The sequence below is a fragment of the Podarcis raffonei genome, chromosome 16 (assembly GCF_027172205.1).
Source record: "Podarcis raffonei isolate rPodRaf1 chromosome 16, rPodRaf1.pri, whole genome shotgun sequence".
In the NCBI taxonomy this organism is placed as follows: Eukaryota; Metazoa; Chordata; class Lepidosauria; order Squamata; family Lacertidae; genus Podarcis; species Podarcis raffonei.
Genome location: NC_070617.1, coordinates 10,496,872 through 10,512,966, shown reverse-complemented (window position 1 = coordinate 10,512,966; position 16,095 = coordinate 10,496,872). Strand labels below are relative to the sequence as shown.

Genomic DNA, 16,095 nt, shown 5'->3' with positions numbered 1-16,095 from the left:
ATTTGATCCCTTCTACACACACACCCCTTCATTGGAATACAGGTGTGTGCATGCAAATGCACACACAGCTAGAGGCAGATTGGGGTTCATCTTAACTTTGCAAGCAGCATGTAGACAGAAGACAGACCAATCTCATTCATTTGAGACAGGACACAGCAATCAGTTCACAATAGCGGTTCTGAAAAACATTGTTTCCACATGGACACAGCCAGTAGAATATGGTAATACTTCTTGTAAAAGGCTGAGATTAGTTTCCTTCTGCATTAATTACAATTCACCATAATGATAAGGTTGGTAGAGTGAACAAGAACAATCTACGGCTCCCCCATCCTTGTGACTTACTGGGCTGGTGGCATCCTTGCCGAGGCTCCCTTTGCTGTTAAGGCTTCCAATTTCAGTCTGGGAGCTTGACTGTGACATTCCCTCAAAGAAAGGCCTAGTATAGAACAAAGCAGTGAAATCAAGAGGGGAGTGGGGAGAGACATTTTAACAGGGGGCAGGGTAAAAAGGCTGACTGACATTCTTAAAAAACAATGTAGTTAGATCACAGCAGCTATTCTTCTCCGTTTAGAACTTCCACCTGCATTAATGGCGGAAGAAACCATGGCTTTCTTTTATAGATGATCTACAACAGGGATGGGAAACCCTTTTTACACACCTCTTTCTGGTCTCCATTCATGAAAGGAAGAAGCATTATCACAGTTCAAGAGCAAATTCCAGCCAGGCAAACATGTTTGAAGAGGCTGTGGAGCAGGGACAGTAAGAGATGTGGCACAGACAGAGCCCCAAGTGAAAGAGAGGCCTGGAGGGTTGCATTCAACCCTCGGGCTTGAGGTTCCCCACTCCTGTTCTACAATTGGGACAAACTACAGCTCTGATGCCTTAATACAGGCATAGGAACCTTCAGGTAAATCAGGTCCTGCTATATTGAAATTTGGTGGGGTGTTCATGGTAGGGGTTACAAAGGACCTTCTAAAGAGTGGCATGGGTTAGAAATGCCACTCCCTTTCAGATTCATTTTTCGCTATCCTATTCCACAAGACATCTGTGACTTTATTAGTTTGTAGGAATCAACTTTCCTGATCAAGTTTTATCTTTCTGCTAGGTGTTGTTTTGTTTTTTAGTTTACTGTTGTTTAATTAAATAATAATAATCAACTTATCTGTATTACATTTGTGTCACATCATTATGTATTTTGCTTTTATTGCGCTTGCTGCCTAGTAAACAAAAACTGCTTTCTAATGTAACAAACCATCCTTGGTTGAAAAGGGGCAAGATACAATAGCTAATACAAGTGTGCAGTAGAGATGGTTGCATTTCTTTTCACTTTTTGTTTTCTGCCTGGTCCACTAGCTACAATTAAATAGTGACAATGTGGCCTCTAGACCCAAATGGCATGCCTTCCCAACCTAGCACAAAGCAGCTGTTCCTTCTCTTTCACCATCCACATCCCAAAGAAAAATGTTCTGTAAGCCTGACTAACATTTAGCTGACTTTAACACACACACACACACACACACACACACACACACAAACACACACAGTGTGTAACAAAAGGAAATTAAATATATTTTTAAAAATCAGCTAATTTTTTTATTTTATTTAGCTGACTTCTTAAGTATTCAGTTAAAGTGGATAGGGGGTAGAGACATAGGGGGAGAAAGCTTTGACTGGCTTCAATTATCTTGGTAGGAAAAACAGGAAATCAGAATGGCTCACAGGCAAGCCACACATGCTGAAGTTGGGATCAATTGTTTTTGACAGAACTGTAACATAATCCAACCACAAAGATTAAGCTTCAGTTTAAAAGATAATCACTAATATGATTCTGTAAAAGGAAAGGAAATGGGAGAAATACAAATCCCAAAATCGGGAGGGGTGCAAGGTCCACCCTTCAACACACACACACACAGACAGAAACAAACACACACACACACACAGAGAGAGAGAGAGAGAGAGAGAGAGAGAGAGAGAGAGAGAGAGAGAGAGTGTGTGTTATGGAACAGAATGACTGCACAGGGAGCTGAGTGGGTTGGCAGCTACAGTGGAAGAATCCTGTTGGAAGAGAATGTATTTCCTTAGAATGGAGGCCAGAGGAAGAACTCTCCCCCTCCCTGCCTCAATTATGCACAAACTTCACTTTTCTTTTTCCTATTGCATGCTTAGAACAAGGTTCTGCACATTTCATGCAGCCATCCAAATGCGACAGGGAATGGAATCTTAAAAAGACTCAGGAGTGCTTGAAAATAATCCACCCCTAAAAGTGGACAAGTCTGAATATATGTCATGCATGTCAACAGGCATATCACACAGCAGGCACATATATTTTCCACATAATTCAGCTTTATGAAAATCTTGGGGCTTTGTATTTTAAAGTTGCTGGGCCTCAAGGTGGCAGAGGAAAGCTTTAACAACAGTGGGCATTATTGAGAAAAGGTTCCAGAATCAAACCATAGAAGTCAGACAACATTTCCCCAAGGGTTAAAGAGCCCTAAAATTTTAACAGCTGACAGCAACCCTGTATCATCTTTATGCATACTGATACATTCTGTCGCCTCATTCAGTCAAAAATAGAAATCTTTTTGATGTTGAAAGAAAACAAAACTTAAGCATAGTCACTCAGGCTTCAGAGTTTTGTGGAAGAACAGCGTATCAGCAATTTTATATCTCGCACAGGAATCTTGGTTTCCAACTCTGACACACACACACACACACATACACACACACAGGTGTCCAACTTATCCAGTCACACTTACTTGAGTTTTGGCTTTGGTGTGCTGAGGATGCTCTCTGTATCTTCCATCTCAGGGCCACTGTCACTGGGGTTGTACATCTCCAAGCTATCATAGAGCTCATCCAGATCCTCTTCTACCTCCCGAATCTGCTCCCTGGAGACATGTTCCAGTCCAAAGCCGACCTGTTAAAAAAGACATGGTTACCAGGGTGCTCAAAGCTCCTGTGTTCCAAATACACGGCTTCCTATTCTTTTAAGACAGGCCCAGAATTATTTGCTTCTCAGAGGGGCAACTTTCTGTTAAGTTCTATGCTGTATCTTCTTTCTGCATAGTGATGCAAATGTGTGGTATTTGAAACTGGGGCATTGCCAAGCAAGCATCAGCCAAACAGTTTCACCTGAAAACTATTAGCAAATATTGTGTCTTCCTTCAGATCACACAAACAAAACTATATTGCTTTGTATTCTTAAATAGGTAAGTGACAGACACATCTTATAAGGAAAATGCAAGACAAAAGCAGCAAGGCAAATCATCTTCTGATTGTACCCACACATGCAGACACCTGAACCATACTTCCCAGAGCTCCTGCTACTGTGATGTAAGCAGGGTTCCTCCTGTTTTCTCCAGGCCATACCAATAATCCCAAAACTACCCTCATAAAACTGCTTAGGAACTTTGGAAGCTGCCTTATACTTCCAAAGTAATCCATCTAGCCAGTATTGTCTACACTGACTGGCTTCAGGGGTCTTTTCTCAGCCCTACCAGATGCCAAGGATTGAAACTGGGATCATTTCCATGCAAAACATGTGCTCTACCGTTGAACTTCAGCCCTTCTCTTTAAACCAAACATTGCCAGCTACATTTCATGTGGAAATTGTCATCATGGAATATCCACTTATGACCACGGTTTTTTGTAAAATAACCAGGAACCACACTTACAGGAATCTAGACCATAAATGTTGTCATACCTACCTCATCCGATACCTTGAACCGCTTCAGTAAAGCCACAAACTTCTGCTTAATATTTGGCTGCTGTGAAAAAGAGGTACCATTTACTTATTAGAAAGGCCACCTATCAATTGACTAGGACAGGCACAAGCAGAGTTCTTGAGACACAGTGCATGATGAGTACTGAGGCTGGGAGAGTGAAACACACACTGAAAATCCTAAGGCAATTCTCCCCACAATTTAGCATCCCAACCACAGAACATGATGGTAGCAGATTTGTCAGAACACCACACCATATATAGCTGAACCCAAGTACCACAGTGTGTTCAACAAGTCCATAAACCTACACCAAATGGGAGGGGGAAATAGTAGCTCTGCAGCACAATGCCAGAAAAAAACACCTCCGCAGAACCTCTGCATTACTCAAACTCTTCTTCCAGTAACTGGTCCAGAGCAACACTGCTTAGCTTGCAAACCTGGTAAGAATGCAGCTCTCAACAGTTCAGCTTTAAAGCGTACATATTTCATGAAGGTAGCTCAGAAAGTTAGTTCTCAAAGACTCATCTTCAAAGCTAAGCATTAAGGAGCAATGCATACAAAGGGGGGGGGGAGGGAAGATCTTATAAGTGCTTAATTTATTAAAAAGCAGGTCAAGACTGCCTGGAAACTCTGCTGCTACCCCCTGAGATGTGGGAATGTGGTGGTCAACTAATGGTTGTTCTCATTAAGCTCTGCTTGAAAAAAGCTCACAGATTCTTTTTCGTAGAGTATCGCAACTCAACATCAAAGGTCAGCTACTCATTCTGTATCTTGGTACTAAAACAAATCTGGTAACAGTCAATTTGGCAGGTATGGCTGAGTACCAGCATGGGAGACTCCTTTTTAATACAGCTTCTAATCACACACAAACCAAGAGAAGTTTAATATTTGGCACATTTTGGCCACACAATACAGGAGGTAAACATTTGCTCTTCTTGAGGCTATGAAGCATCTTCACCTCAGTGTGTTACAGCCACATAGTGGATCTCACCTATGCCTGATCTCTTGGGATTACCAAGCAGACAGATGCAGGATGGACTGGAAGTTGGGGGGGGAGAAGAGGCAGGCCCCAAACTCCTCACCTGACAAGTCCGCTTGCAGTGCTACTCACCCGAGTAATTGCAGAAGCTGAGGTCAGTTTCCTCCTAGTCTTTTTCACCTTCCTAAGGTCCTCCTCTTCATAAAACAAATCCTAGGGGGTGCAGGGGAGAAACCACTTCAGAACACAAACAACACCCAGTCACATAGTTATGAACAAGGTCCTCCAAAGCAGGACAAAATCTCATTCTTTGCCCATGAAATGTTAGGGATACCAGGCTTGGCATTTTGATCTGGCTTCAAATGACTGAACACAGCCAGACATGAAAATTCCAAGATGGCCAACACTGGCCAAAGCTACTTAGGAAGCCTATGTATTTTATTCTCAGCCATTCCTATTCAGGATATTAACTGGTAACAGGTTTGCTTCTTTTGTCTTTTAGTTAACCTCCTCAGATCTATGACACTTTGAGTCAGCCTTCAGTATTAGAAATGCCATGGTCTTGTCCTAAGGCACTTTTGGATTGATGTAGTAACAGAAAAAGAAAATGTAACAAGCTGTTCTTTATCAGTGGATTCATTAATCCCTCCTGCTGGGTTATGTTAAAGATTCAACTTTAACAAACAACAAGAGATGGTTCTTCTTTTGCTGAATGCTGCTCATATAACATTTGCTTATAATTTGAAGAATTCCTGGCTTCGCTTCCAATATTGGTTGGTTAAATAAAGCATGGGGCATAGTTTGTATGGTCAACCAAACCATCAAGAGAGAAGGCAGACAGCATTATGATAAATTGGCTGAAAAATTAATCACTTTTGTTATCTATTAAGTGAATAAGGTTCAGGAATATATAATTTGATACTCATTGTTGGGAGTGCATTAAAGCCACACTGATTTTTTTTATATTGCAAACAATGCCAAAGGAGTCAAAATAACATATAGTTTTGTATTCTTTGTATACTGCATAAGTGAAACTACTTTGTTAGAGATTTGTAGTGCATGATACAGCAGTGGTTAACTGCTTGTTGTTGCTATTTTAATTATTTGTGTTATTATGCTAATCTGGTTTTTGTGTTCATACGGTATTTGTATAATCTTGGTTGGAAGACTCACTTTCTTTTTTTAAGTGCCATACAGCCAACTCCCATGAACTCTTTTCTGCTACACTTTGTTCTTTCTAATCAGCTTACATCAGGATTTGGTGAGCAACTATTTTTAGAGGGTTCACCTGGCTCCTCCTCGGGTTTCCAACTCAGCTTTAATAAACAACTAGAAAAGGTTAAAATGAATCTAATGCAATAAGGGATATTGGAGAGGGAAGTAGTACACAGGAACTATGATGTAATCATCTGTGAACAGGTGTCAGAGTTCCCAAGTTCCTTTAGGAGTCTGCTGAGCAATCCATTCTCAACATGCCCTCACAGAAGGGACTGACTAGGTGAAAAGAGAAGCTTACCTGTCCATGTAGGGGGTCATCACTCCCCTCCTGTTCAGAAGAGAAGCTCTCCTCTTCCTCCTCTGAATAGTTGTCAATGTCAGGAGAGCGATCTGGAGGATAGTTTGAGAGTTAAGAAATGTCAACTTGCCAAACTTGCAAATAAACTGAATATATTTTCATACGCAAACTGGAGTCAAGGCTGCCCCAGTGTGAAGGTTCAAGGGACAAAGGTCATGCAAATTCAGCAGAATGTAAAGCAAGAAGGCAACTGGTTGTTGAGTGGCCAGCATGTTGTGCTCCATCAGAATATGTAACTTCCCCCCACTTTTCGTTGGTCGTCTTGTCTTACTGACTATACATGTCATGAAAATCAGTTCTAGGAATCTCATGGTGGATTAGTAAAGTGTTTCCTGCATACAGCACAATAAAGTGGTAGAGTCCAGAGGTGTATCACTTCAAGGTGCAGGTGAGATATATCCCTTTTTAAAAATTCTTCTCATATAAAAAAAATCCAAGTACTTAAAAAGTTTATTTCAATATGTGCATGCTGCCTTTCTGTGCAAAGTCCTTCCAAGGCAGAAAGCATAAAACAAATAGAAAACTAACTAAACAGGGAGTGAGCTGGATGAATCTCTCTCTGATACTAGTTTTGTTTTTCCACTTGCAGGGAGTAGGGCACTGTTTGTTATCAACTCAGACAGCAGGTGAGAGAACCCCCCCTTAATGCCCTCCAAATTAAGCAAACAATCTACCCTTGTTACTTCAGGATCCTATCACCTCACTTGACTGCTTGTGCAGACTAGATTAGATCTTAATTTTTGAACTGGCAGGAATGCCAACAATTTTAATATTCACAGAGTCCCAGAAATACAACAAACACATTAGGTGAGCCAGTAATAAATAAAATCGCCCCATTAGTACTTGACAGTAAGCCATAGTTAGGAACACCACAAAGAAGCAGCTTCAACTCATGGTTTGTTACAGAAAATATGAACGATGAGCACTGGGCCACATGTAACACTAAGCTAGCTGCTCTATCATTTGGTTTTTTTGCAGAGCAAAATGGGGATAACTGAGGAGTTTGCACTAGCATGCTGCTTGTTGGCAGGAAGCCTTAGCTTGTTTCCTACTATGGCTTACTGTGTCCTTCAAATCAAGCCAATATGAGCCTTTTGAATCACAACTGAAGAACATGATATTTCTGTATCATACCAGGGAAATAAAGCAACCGGAGGGATCTGCATTTAAATATTAATCCAAAGGGTCAATTCAAGTCGGACCAGACAGCATAAGTAGCTATGAAAATCATTGCATCTGCATAGCCCCCATGGGTGACCTCAAACTTGATATTTCTCATTCACACTGACAGCTCATCATTCATTCTTGAGGATGGGGCTTACCAGCAAAACAGCACAATTCAAGATTCACAACTGTCCTCTCCAATCAGCCAAATGCTCCATCAAGCCTAATACATATTCACCAACAGCAAACATTTCCCAGATATTTAGGGGAAGTAATTAAAGAGACTATAAACATAGGCTAGAGCCATTATTTAGGCAGACATTTCACAAATGAAATCTGCTTTTATGGTGAGCCTGACAAAAGCAGATCCCCCTCTCTTTTCAGTGTGCCCATGTGCCATTCAAGTGACTTCAGCTATCTGAATGAGCTTTACAATTTGAACTTGCTCGTCTGCTACATTCAGTAGGGATTAGGAAATGGAAGTATATTATGCTGGCCTTAGTGGGATACCATCTAACACACGGGCTTAAAGCAGGACTTTGAATCTGCTTGACTGCTGCCCCTTCAACTCAGACCTAAGTCACCAAAGTCTATCCCCAAGTCTGGCAGTAGAGGTTGCTTTTAACCAAGCTTGAATCCTGATTAGTGAACAGTATTTGAATGACAGGATTTAACTCTCACAAATGCAGACTAAAAGGACAATTGTGCCCAAATCCAACCCCATCAGCGTCATTCTCACTGAAGATGGCCTATATGGAATAGAGAGAATACTGGGCTGGGTTTGCAGAGATCTGGGTTCAAATCCTTACTCAGCCAAGTAGCCCACTGGGGAAACCTTGGGCCAATCACTTACTCATTCTCTAATTAGCCTAACTCACAAATTGGTTGCAAGGGTAAATATCATAATACCGTATTGGCCCGAATATAAGCCACACCCAAATATAAGCCGCACCTTTAAAATTGGAGGGGGGGGGAGGAAAAAAAGAAAAAAATGCCCAAATATAAGCCGCTCCATTTCTTGCTGCTCCTGGCTGCATGCTGGGGGGGGGGCAGCATTGCCTTTCCCCTTCCTCGCTGTCTCCCTTCCCAGCCTTGGGGGAGAGGATGGGGGACTACGCGCGGGGCAGGCACCACTTCACCACGCTCCTGCCACTGTTTGCCCTGTGCTCCTGGCTGCATACCGTAAGGTCGCAAATAAAAGCCGCACTTTAACTTTTCATGTCCAGAATTTTGGGGGAAAGTGCGGCTTATATTCAGGCCAATCTGGTACATCACCACCACCAAAGATACACAGGCATGCCACCCTCAAGAACAATACACAAATGTGATTTTTAAAAAGCTGTCCCCATTTATTATATCCATTTAACAGTGGATATTAGTTTACTGTACCTTGCGTCTTTCTCCACTATAAAGAGTATAAGATCATTTTTAGATTAAAACTCTGACACTATGCAACTAAGTGAACCCATTTCCATTATTCTCAGATAAAGGCACTAATAACACTGGAGCCTAGTGTAATGACTTCATCTCAGTTCCCAGCTTTCCCTCGCATCCGGTCACTCACAACATTGCTGGTAATAAACCCAAATATCAGAATAAATCCAGCACAGAGTCTACATCTCCATCAGTTTCCTTAGCAACCAGATTTATTGCCTAGGCAGCCATCCAGGAGGGAGTAGCATAAAGCAGAAAAATCCAAGACAGAAGGCTAAATATAGCAGTGTTTGAAGGAATTAGGTTGGATTGTCAAAACAAGACACAGCAAGAGTGGACATTACTGTACTAGATCCAAAAAGCATTGGGATTGCTCTCCTGAAAAATTGCACACTTTAAGACTAACAACTGAGCACACCACAGGCTGCCAAGCACCAGCTGTAAGCCTGCTGCTACAAGCACTCCTTTGCTTTCACTGTGCCTCAAGCATCCATATTATTGGCACTAGGACAAAATCAACCACAGCAGGGAATCCAACACAAGATTTCCTCTGCTTTGTATGGATACATGTATGCACTGGAGAACATACGAAGTTGACTTATAACCAAGTCAGCCCAGTGCTGCTCACTCTGATTGGCAGCCCACTGACTGGCAGCAAATCACTAAGATCTCAGCCACAGGCTTTCCCTAGTCCTGCTACCAGATGTCTTTTCAACTGGCGATGCCATAGATTCAATCTAAGATTTTCTGCATGCAAAGGCAGCCCTTAGCCACTGAGCTATGGCTTAGCCAATCAGCACAAGACAAGAGGGGAAAACCAACAGAGCAGAATGCAGCTTTGCTGGCATAGCAGCTATATAACACTGCACATGGGCAGAATAAACCAACTGTATTTTGGAAAGTCACAGATTTAGAATTTCATTTGGGCCACATTTATCACTCCCAACCTAGTTTAATAGGCATGGTCTCCCTCCCCACCACAAGGAACTGTGGGAATTGCAGCTCTTAGAGAATATTGTGAGTCCTCTCTGTAATAACAGATACTTTATGTGTCCCATCCCCTTCTCCTGCTCCACTACAAAAGACACCCTAAATATCTGGGTGCTGTAGAAACCAAAGGTGCATACTCAGATGCAGCATACAACAAATTTCTTGTGAAAAAATGATGAATCAGATTTCAGTCCAAATACTGCAGATATGTTTTGGTTTGCTTCTGTTGAGAAAAGGTTGTTAAGATGGCCATGGGAAAATGGTTGCTCACTCTTGGTTCAATACAAATATCCAAGGGAAGCAGAGCAACTGCACCAGGAAATCAGAAGCAGAAAGCAAGATACAGGGGTAGAAGTCTGGGCAGAGAACCTTCCTGCATCTAAGACCTGGAGTTTCCCATGGTGTTTTTATATTGTAAGCTGATCTATGATCCTCGGATGGAGGGTGGTATAGAAATTAAATTATATAGAATGGTAGTATACAAATTAAAAGTGAAAGAAATGAAATGAAATTTTGACAACTGTTTGAGGACTGTGTCCTGCATTAGTACATGTCAACTACTGGGACTGCTCAAAATCCAGAAATTAAAGTCTTACAAACATTCTTACCAGATAATTTTGATTTTAGTCCTTCATGGTCTATTGGTTGGCTGGACAGGGAATAGATTTTAATTTCAGCGACAGGGACAGAAACATCTTTCACGTTACTGTGGAGTCCCAGCACCAGGGCTCCTTCACTTGGATGCTGCATAACCTGGAGAAGAAAAACAGTGCAATTTCAGGAATGCAGCCAGAAAGCTTAAATACAGAGAAAACAGCAATAGCAAACTGGCTAGATGATCTGATTACGTTTCCTGAAAATTGCAAAACTAAAACGCACAGCAGGCAATTATGTAAGTCAATCTACTAAAGAAAAGAGATTGTTACAGCAAGGAAAGTGAAGCACACACCAATGTGAGCCTAAGACAAAAAGCTCAACCAACTGGGAAAGCTCATTCTTGTAAAGGGGGCTAAACATACAAAATAGTGACGATGGAAGGGAGAAGACAGGCAGTGCTATGGATGCAAATGTCTCCAACCTACATTTGGCACAGCATTGCTAGCGACTGAACTTAATTTGCTGAAACCTTTTGCATTCCTACCCAAACACCATGAAACAAATTTACCTCTCTTTGCTTCTCCAAATATCTGTTTATAGTGCCACAACTTTTGTGGAGGGAAATATATAAGAATATAGGAAGCTGCCTTACACCAAGTCAGGCTACTTGGTCAGTTTAGCTCAGTACTGTCTACACTAATTAATAGTGATTTCAGACAGAAGTCTCTCCTAGCTCTACCCAGAGATGCTGAGGATTGAACCTGGGACCTTCCTGCATGCAAAACCTCACTGTCCAAGCCTGCACTTCCCCAAATCAATTCTCACACTGTAGTGGTGGGGAGGTGCTCACTTTTTAAGTCCCCTTCAAAAAATGTAGTGTGCTTTCCCAAGAAACATGATCCAACTAGGAGGTATAATCAACATCTATTATTTTTCTCAAGAAAACCAGTTCTCTCAACTTCCCTTACCTCAGCCATATTAATAAGGCCAACAGCTAGAGTTTTGTAGCCCAAAATGGTCCTGTTTTTGTACCGTTTCCTTCGCTGCAACATGATCTGCAGCTTGTTGGCATCTCGCTTCAGGAAGTGGGGATACTGCAAGAGGAACCCAAAGGAAATGGCATGTAAATAAGTTGCAAACCAAACTTGTACAGCAGTAAGTCCCGATAGAAGGAGATCAGGCTGAGTGTAATGTTTTCTTGAACCAACTTTAGTACAAGAATTGCAAGTCTTCAGGTTATAGATCGCTCAATACTAATCTGTAGCTATTGACAGCATATCTTTTAAAAAATATATATGTTAGGAATTTAGACAAAACATATTATCTTAAATCATATCATCCTTAATTCCCCCCCATTTTCCCCCTCCCCCTCCCATAAAACAACCCACCCTCCCCGCCCCTGACTTCCCTCAGTTCCAATCTCTGGTTTCTCGATAAATGCTATTATATTGACAGCATATCAAGATGGTCAACACAGTAAGCTTCAAAGCAGTACTATCAGCCAGCTGGCCCCACGTATCTTTCCCAAAACTCATAATCTTTATGAGCTAAAATACTCTCCAGATGATTAGGAAACCGTTTCAAATGGCCCAATCAATATATTCCATTCAATTCATGCCTTCAAAAGGATTTTAAAGTGTGAGGAAATGTCCCATTGTATAGTTGCTTGCCATTTCTTAGAGTCAGGAATGACGTTCCAAAAATGGTTGCCACTTCAGTATAAAGGACATGGTCTAAAAATGGATCCAACAACTGTGCAACTCAAAAGCTTACTTCCCCATGCAAGACAGCTGGTTCAGGAAGAGGTAATGTCTGAACTATTCTGGAAGAAAACTCGTTAAAACAAATTGCACATCACCATCCCCCAAACACCCTCCTGGCTTTGTGATTGCACTGGATTTTACTAGCAAGGAGAAGAGGATAACATATAAATCCTCTCTGTCCCATCTTAGATAAACACTTCAGATGCTTTAAGAATGTAATTCACCCTGTAAACAGCAGTGAAGCTGAACAGTTTAGTACAGATTGCATACATTTTACAGTTCTCTACAGGTCCAATGCTTTTTAACACCATGTGCTGAGAAATGGCTATTTATGTAGCATGAAAGGGAGAAAAAGAAGTTGAGCATTTTCCCTGAAGAAAAGGAGCACAGAAGAGAAATCCACTGGAAAGCTATCTTTGACACATTGCATAAGCCTCACATTCTCAATCTGAAAAGCTATCATGCTAGGCACACAGCAGGAAGAGTGTGGCATTGCTTCCTAGGAATATGAAAGTGTGGATGTAACGAGATTTGAAATTTCACAGCAATCTCTCTTCAAATATCCCCAAACCACTGTACAGTTATTAAGCTTCTTGTTTAGAAAATATGAAGCACACTAACACTATGCTACTTCCAAAGGAGTAGCCATGTTAAACCTATTACATTAAACCTATTACATTAAAAACAACAGAAGTTTTGTGGCACCTTAAAGACTAAGGATTAGACGGTAAGGTATGTTTTAAAAAGTTTTTTTTTTAATAAAGATTTTCTTGGTTCACAAACATACATGCCTTCTCGCTTTTTTCAGGTTGTACAGTCTTTCTAACAAATCAGTTACATTTGTTGTGAGACATTAGTGTTGAGTACAGTATTAGAGAAAGGTCCTAAGGTATGTTGATAAAGTTTATGGAGAAAGGGTCTTCTATCCCTTCCTTCCCCCAGCATCCCTCCCCTCTATGCACCGCCATTAATTTAGTTAAAACTGTATTTACCTGCAAGGAGAAAGTCAACTGAAGCTCCGTTTCCACAAGTCCACTGACAGGTAAGACAATCTCATTGGACCTCAGAATCCTCTTTGAACCCTGCAACTCACACAGAACAAGAGGCATGCATCATTGTTTTTAGTCTTCAACATGGGGGTATTTGAGCCCCAAACAACATACTGAAGAAACCAGTACAAGAACACTAACACAGTATGTACTAATTTTTTAATCAATCCAGGGAATTGGCCCATTTTCAGAGCCATTTTCAGGCATTCCTCAGGGTGGGTGCTACTACCAAAGAAGCCCTCTGCTTGGTTCCCTGTGACTCCACTTCTTGCAGTGAGAGGCCCACCAGAAGGCCCTCCGAGCTAGATCTCAGTGTCTGAGCTGAATGATGGGGGTGGAGATGCTCCTTCAGGTATATAGGGCTAGGATGCTAGGCACGGCACAGTAGGTTAAATTTGAACACGAAGTTCCACATAATGAATTAGAGAGTCCAATGCTCCAAGCCAGACATTTTGCCCATTCCACAGGAAAATGGAAAAGCTTAACACTACCACCACCCCAACCCAAAGAACAGGAGAAAGGGAACTGGGTCTCTCCAGAGCTATACACAATTGGCAAGCCTTGCAATTGCTATGGCCAATATACAGCTTGAAAAATTCCTTGCTCCCTTATTACACGTACCTGCAGTTTCACTGCAATCACCACAGAATTTAGATCTTTGTCCATCTCTTTCAGCATGATTAGCTTTTTCAAGGTCAAGCTGAACAATCTGTCAAGTGAAATGAAATAAAAAACATAGATTATAGATCAGGGATTCCTGAAACAAAAACTTTTACATAAATACATTTGCCCATTGTTGAAAGGACAAAAGGTTTACCCTTTCTTGAACTATAAAGCACCTGGAACAGTCTCTCCTCTCTACTTCCAGTTCCCCAAACAAGGCTGTTGAAATCAGTATTTTACTGTATATTTCTACCAAGAAAATGATCAAGAACAGCACACTCTTCCAGCCTTCCAGAACACAAGGCAGCTTAGGAGGCAGGGCAATGCTACCAATTTTGTCCTTTACCTACCATGAATTCTCCATATGTAGGCAATCTGAATCCATTTGGCTCAGATTGAAACTTGAGTGAGACAGACTGTTAGCTTCAGGTATGCCAAGAGGCACAGAAAACAGATTTCCAAGTGGCACTTGCCAGGAGGATTAGTCCTTTTCATTTCATTTTTTCAACACATACATGCACATCTCTTTCTATGTGCACTAGAAAGCTTTCCATTTTGTCAAGATTATAAAGTTAATATAATAATGTAAGCAAAAGCTAAGAATTCATGCTGGAAATGTTATATAAAGGATAAGCTCTTGTTGCACTATTGACATTTCTACAATAATAAGCCTTTTATCTGTTTAGAACTTTCTCGCTTGCTTAACCCTAGAGGTTCTGAAATGGTAATACTAGGTTTAAAATATGGTACAACATTTAGTTTGGATGTATTGTGCATAAAGTATTGATAATTAATCAAGTTATTTGCGTGTGGCTACTTCAGGACCCAGATAACTACAGGGAAAGTGGAGGTGAAATTTGAGAGTCTAAAATGCAACCTCACACGACACAGGAGAGAACTCACGTGCACAGGAAGGAAACTGGGTTCTGAACTTGAACACAAATGTCATCACAACATTTCAAAACTTCATGAGATTTAATTGCTCACTAGCAGGAAGCTTGTTTTCACAGGTTTATTTCCTGGATAAATTCATGTTTAAGTCATTTGGATATTGTGCAAAGGAACATTATTTATTCAATTTCTATTCTGCCCTTCCTGCTAAGGGAACCCAGAATCTCTGACCTCAAGACTAGAGGGGAAATTTCCCATGTCTGGATGCTATGGTTGCTCTTGTTTTCATTATTTTAATGCAGTCATTACTAAATCTGCAGGCATATACTCTCTCTCCTGGTGTTTTGAATTTGCCCCATTCTTCCCCGTCAACAAGCAGTCCTTGTCAACAGTACTGACAATGGTGCAGGAGAGTTTTCAGAACATAAAAACAAGTCTGTGGAAAAGATGCTATTAACAGGAATAGCTGTACAAATTTTGGTTGGAAATAGATCTTAATTCCTCCAGCTGCCAACCTAATTCTTCCTGGGTCCTGAACTCGTGATACTGTCTTGGGATTGAATTGTCTTGACAAACCCTGGCTTTGAAAAACCTGGATCCTTGAAATATAGTCTGAGTGGAAGCATATTTTCCTCATCGATGGACCACCAGTGGAGCCAACAGATCAACACCTCCACCTTTCCAAAACTACCATTTGGAACCTCAACACCACAGCACAGGTTTTTGCAGCCCTTTCTATTACTCTGCCCATTCATTGCCTGAGACAAAGTTCACAGTTCCCACTGGTATTGATGGTCTTGCTTCAATGTTACATAGCTCAAGTCAGTTCTTCCACACTTCTGGGGTGCGCTCATTGTGACCAAGGTTAAAAACTTATAGCCCAACATAAAAGCCCAGACATTTTTGCAGGAAGTGCAAAGAAAGAATGCAGCTATGACAGAAAATTCAAATATGTCTAGCTCAAATTGGTAAGATCCAGACAAGTGCCAGCAGGATTTGAACACAGGGCGGAAACTCAGTACAGGGTGGCTCCAACTCCACCTAGAAATTACTACTGTACTTTGGTCCCCAAAGCTTTCATCTAAATTAAGAGCAAGGTCAAGTGTAGGTTAGCCGACAACTAGCCTTTCCCCTTGAGGTGATGCAGTTAATTACTGTAAGGCATCTTTGAGGAATGTACACTTTAATCTACTGATTAATCAACTGAAGCATTGATATCCAATTAAAAAATCCACCATTTATCAGTGGTAATGAGAGCAAAGCAGAA

The 16,095-nt window shown here is 41.2% G+C and overlaps 1 protein-coding gene across 3 annotated transcripts in view; it reads right to left on the bottom strand.

The window, feature by feature from the left end:
* Window positions 1–16,095, bottom strand: part of PACS1 (phosphofurin acidic cluster sorting protein 1) — a 72,336-nt gene that overhangs the window by 25,379 nt on the left and 30,862 nt on the right. For 2 of the 3 annotated variants that reach the window (XM_053368063.1, XM_053368064.1), the window contains exons 2-10: window positions 13,896–13,983; window positions 13,218–13,307; window positions 11,431–11,556; window positions 10,474–10,618; window positions 6,218–6,309; window positions 4,834–4,914; window positions 3,708–3,767; window positions 2,757–2,917; window positions 343–436 (exon numbers count right to left, since the gene is read on the bottom strand). In XM_053368063.1, the coding sequence (XP_053224038.1) occupies window positions 343–436; window positions 2,757–2,917; window positions 3,708–3,767; window positions 4,834–4,914; window positions 6,218–6,309; window positions 10,474–10,618; window positions 11,431–11,556; window positions 13,218–13,307; window positions 13,896–13,983 (937 nt within the window). The remainder of the gene's footprint in view (window positions 1–342; window positions 437–2,756; window positions 2,918–3,707; window positions 3,768–4,833; window positions 4,915–6,217; window positions 6,310–10,473; window positions 10,619–11,430; window positions 11,557–13,217; window positions 13,308–13,895; window positions 13,984–16,095) is intronic. The other variant, XM_053368065.1, reaches the window with a different exon arrangement.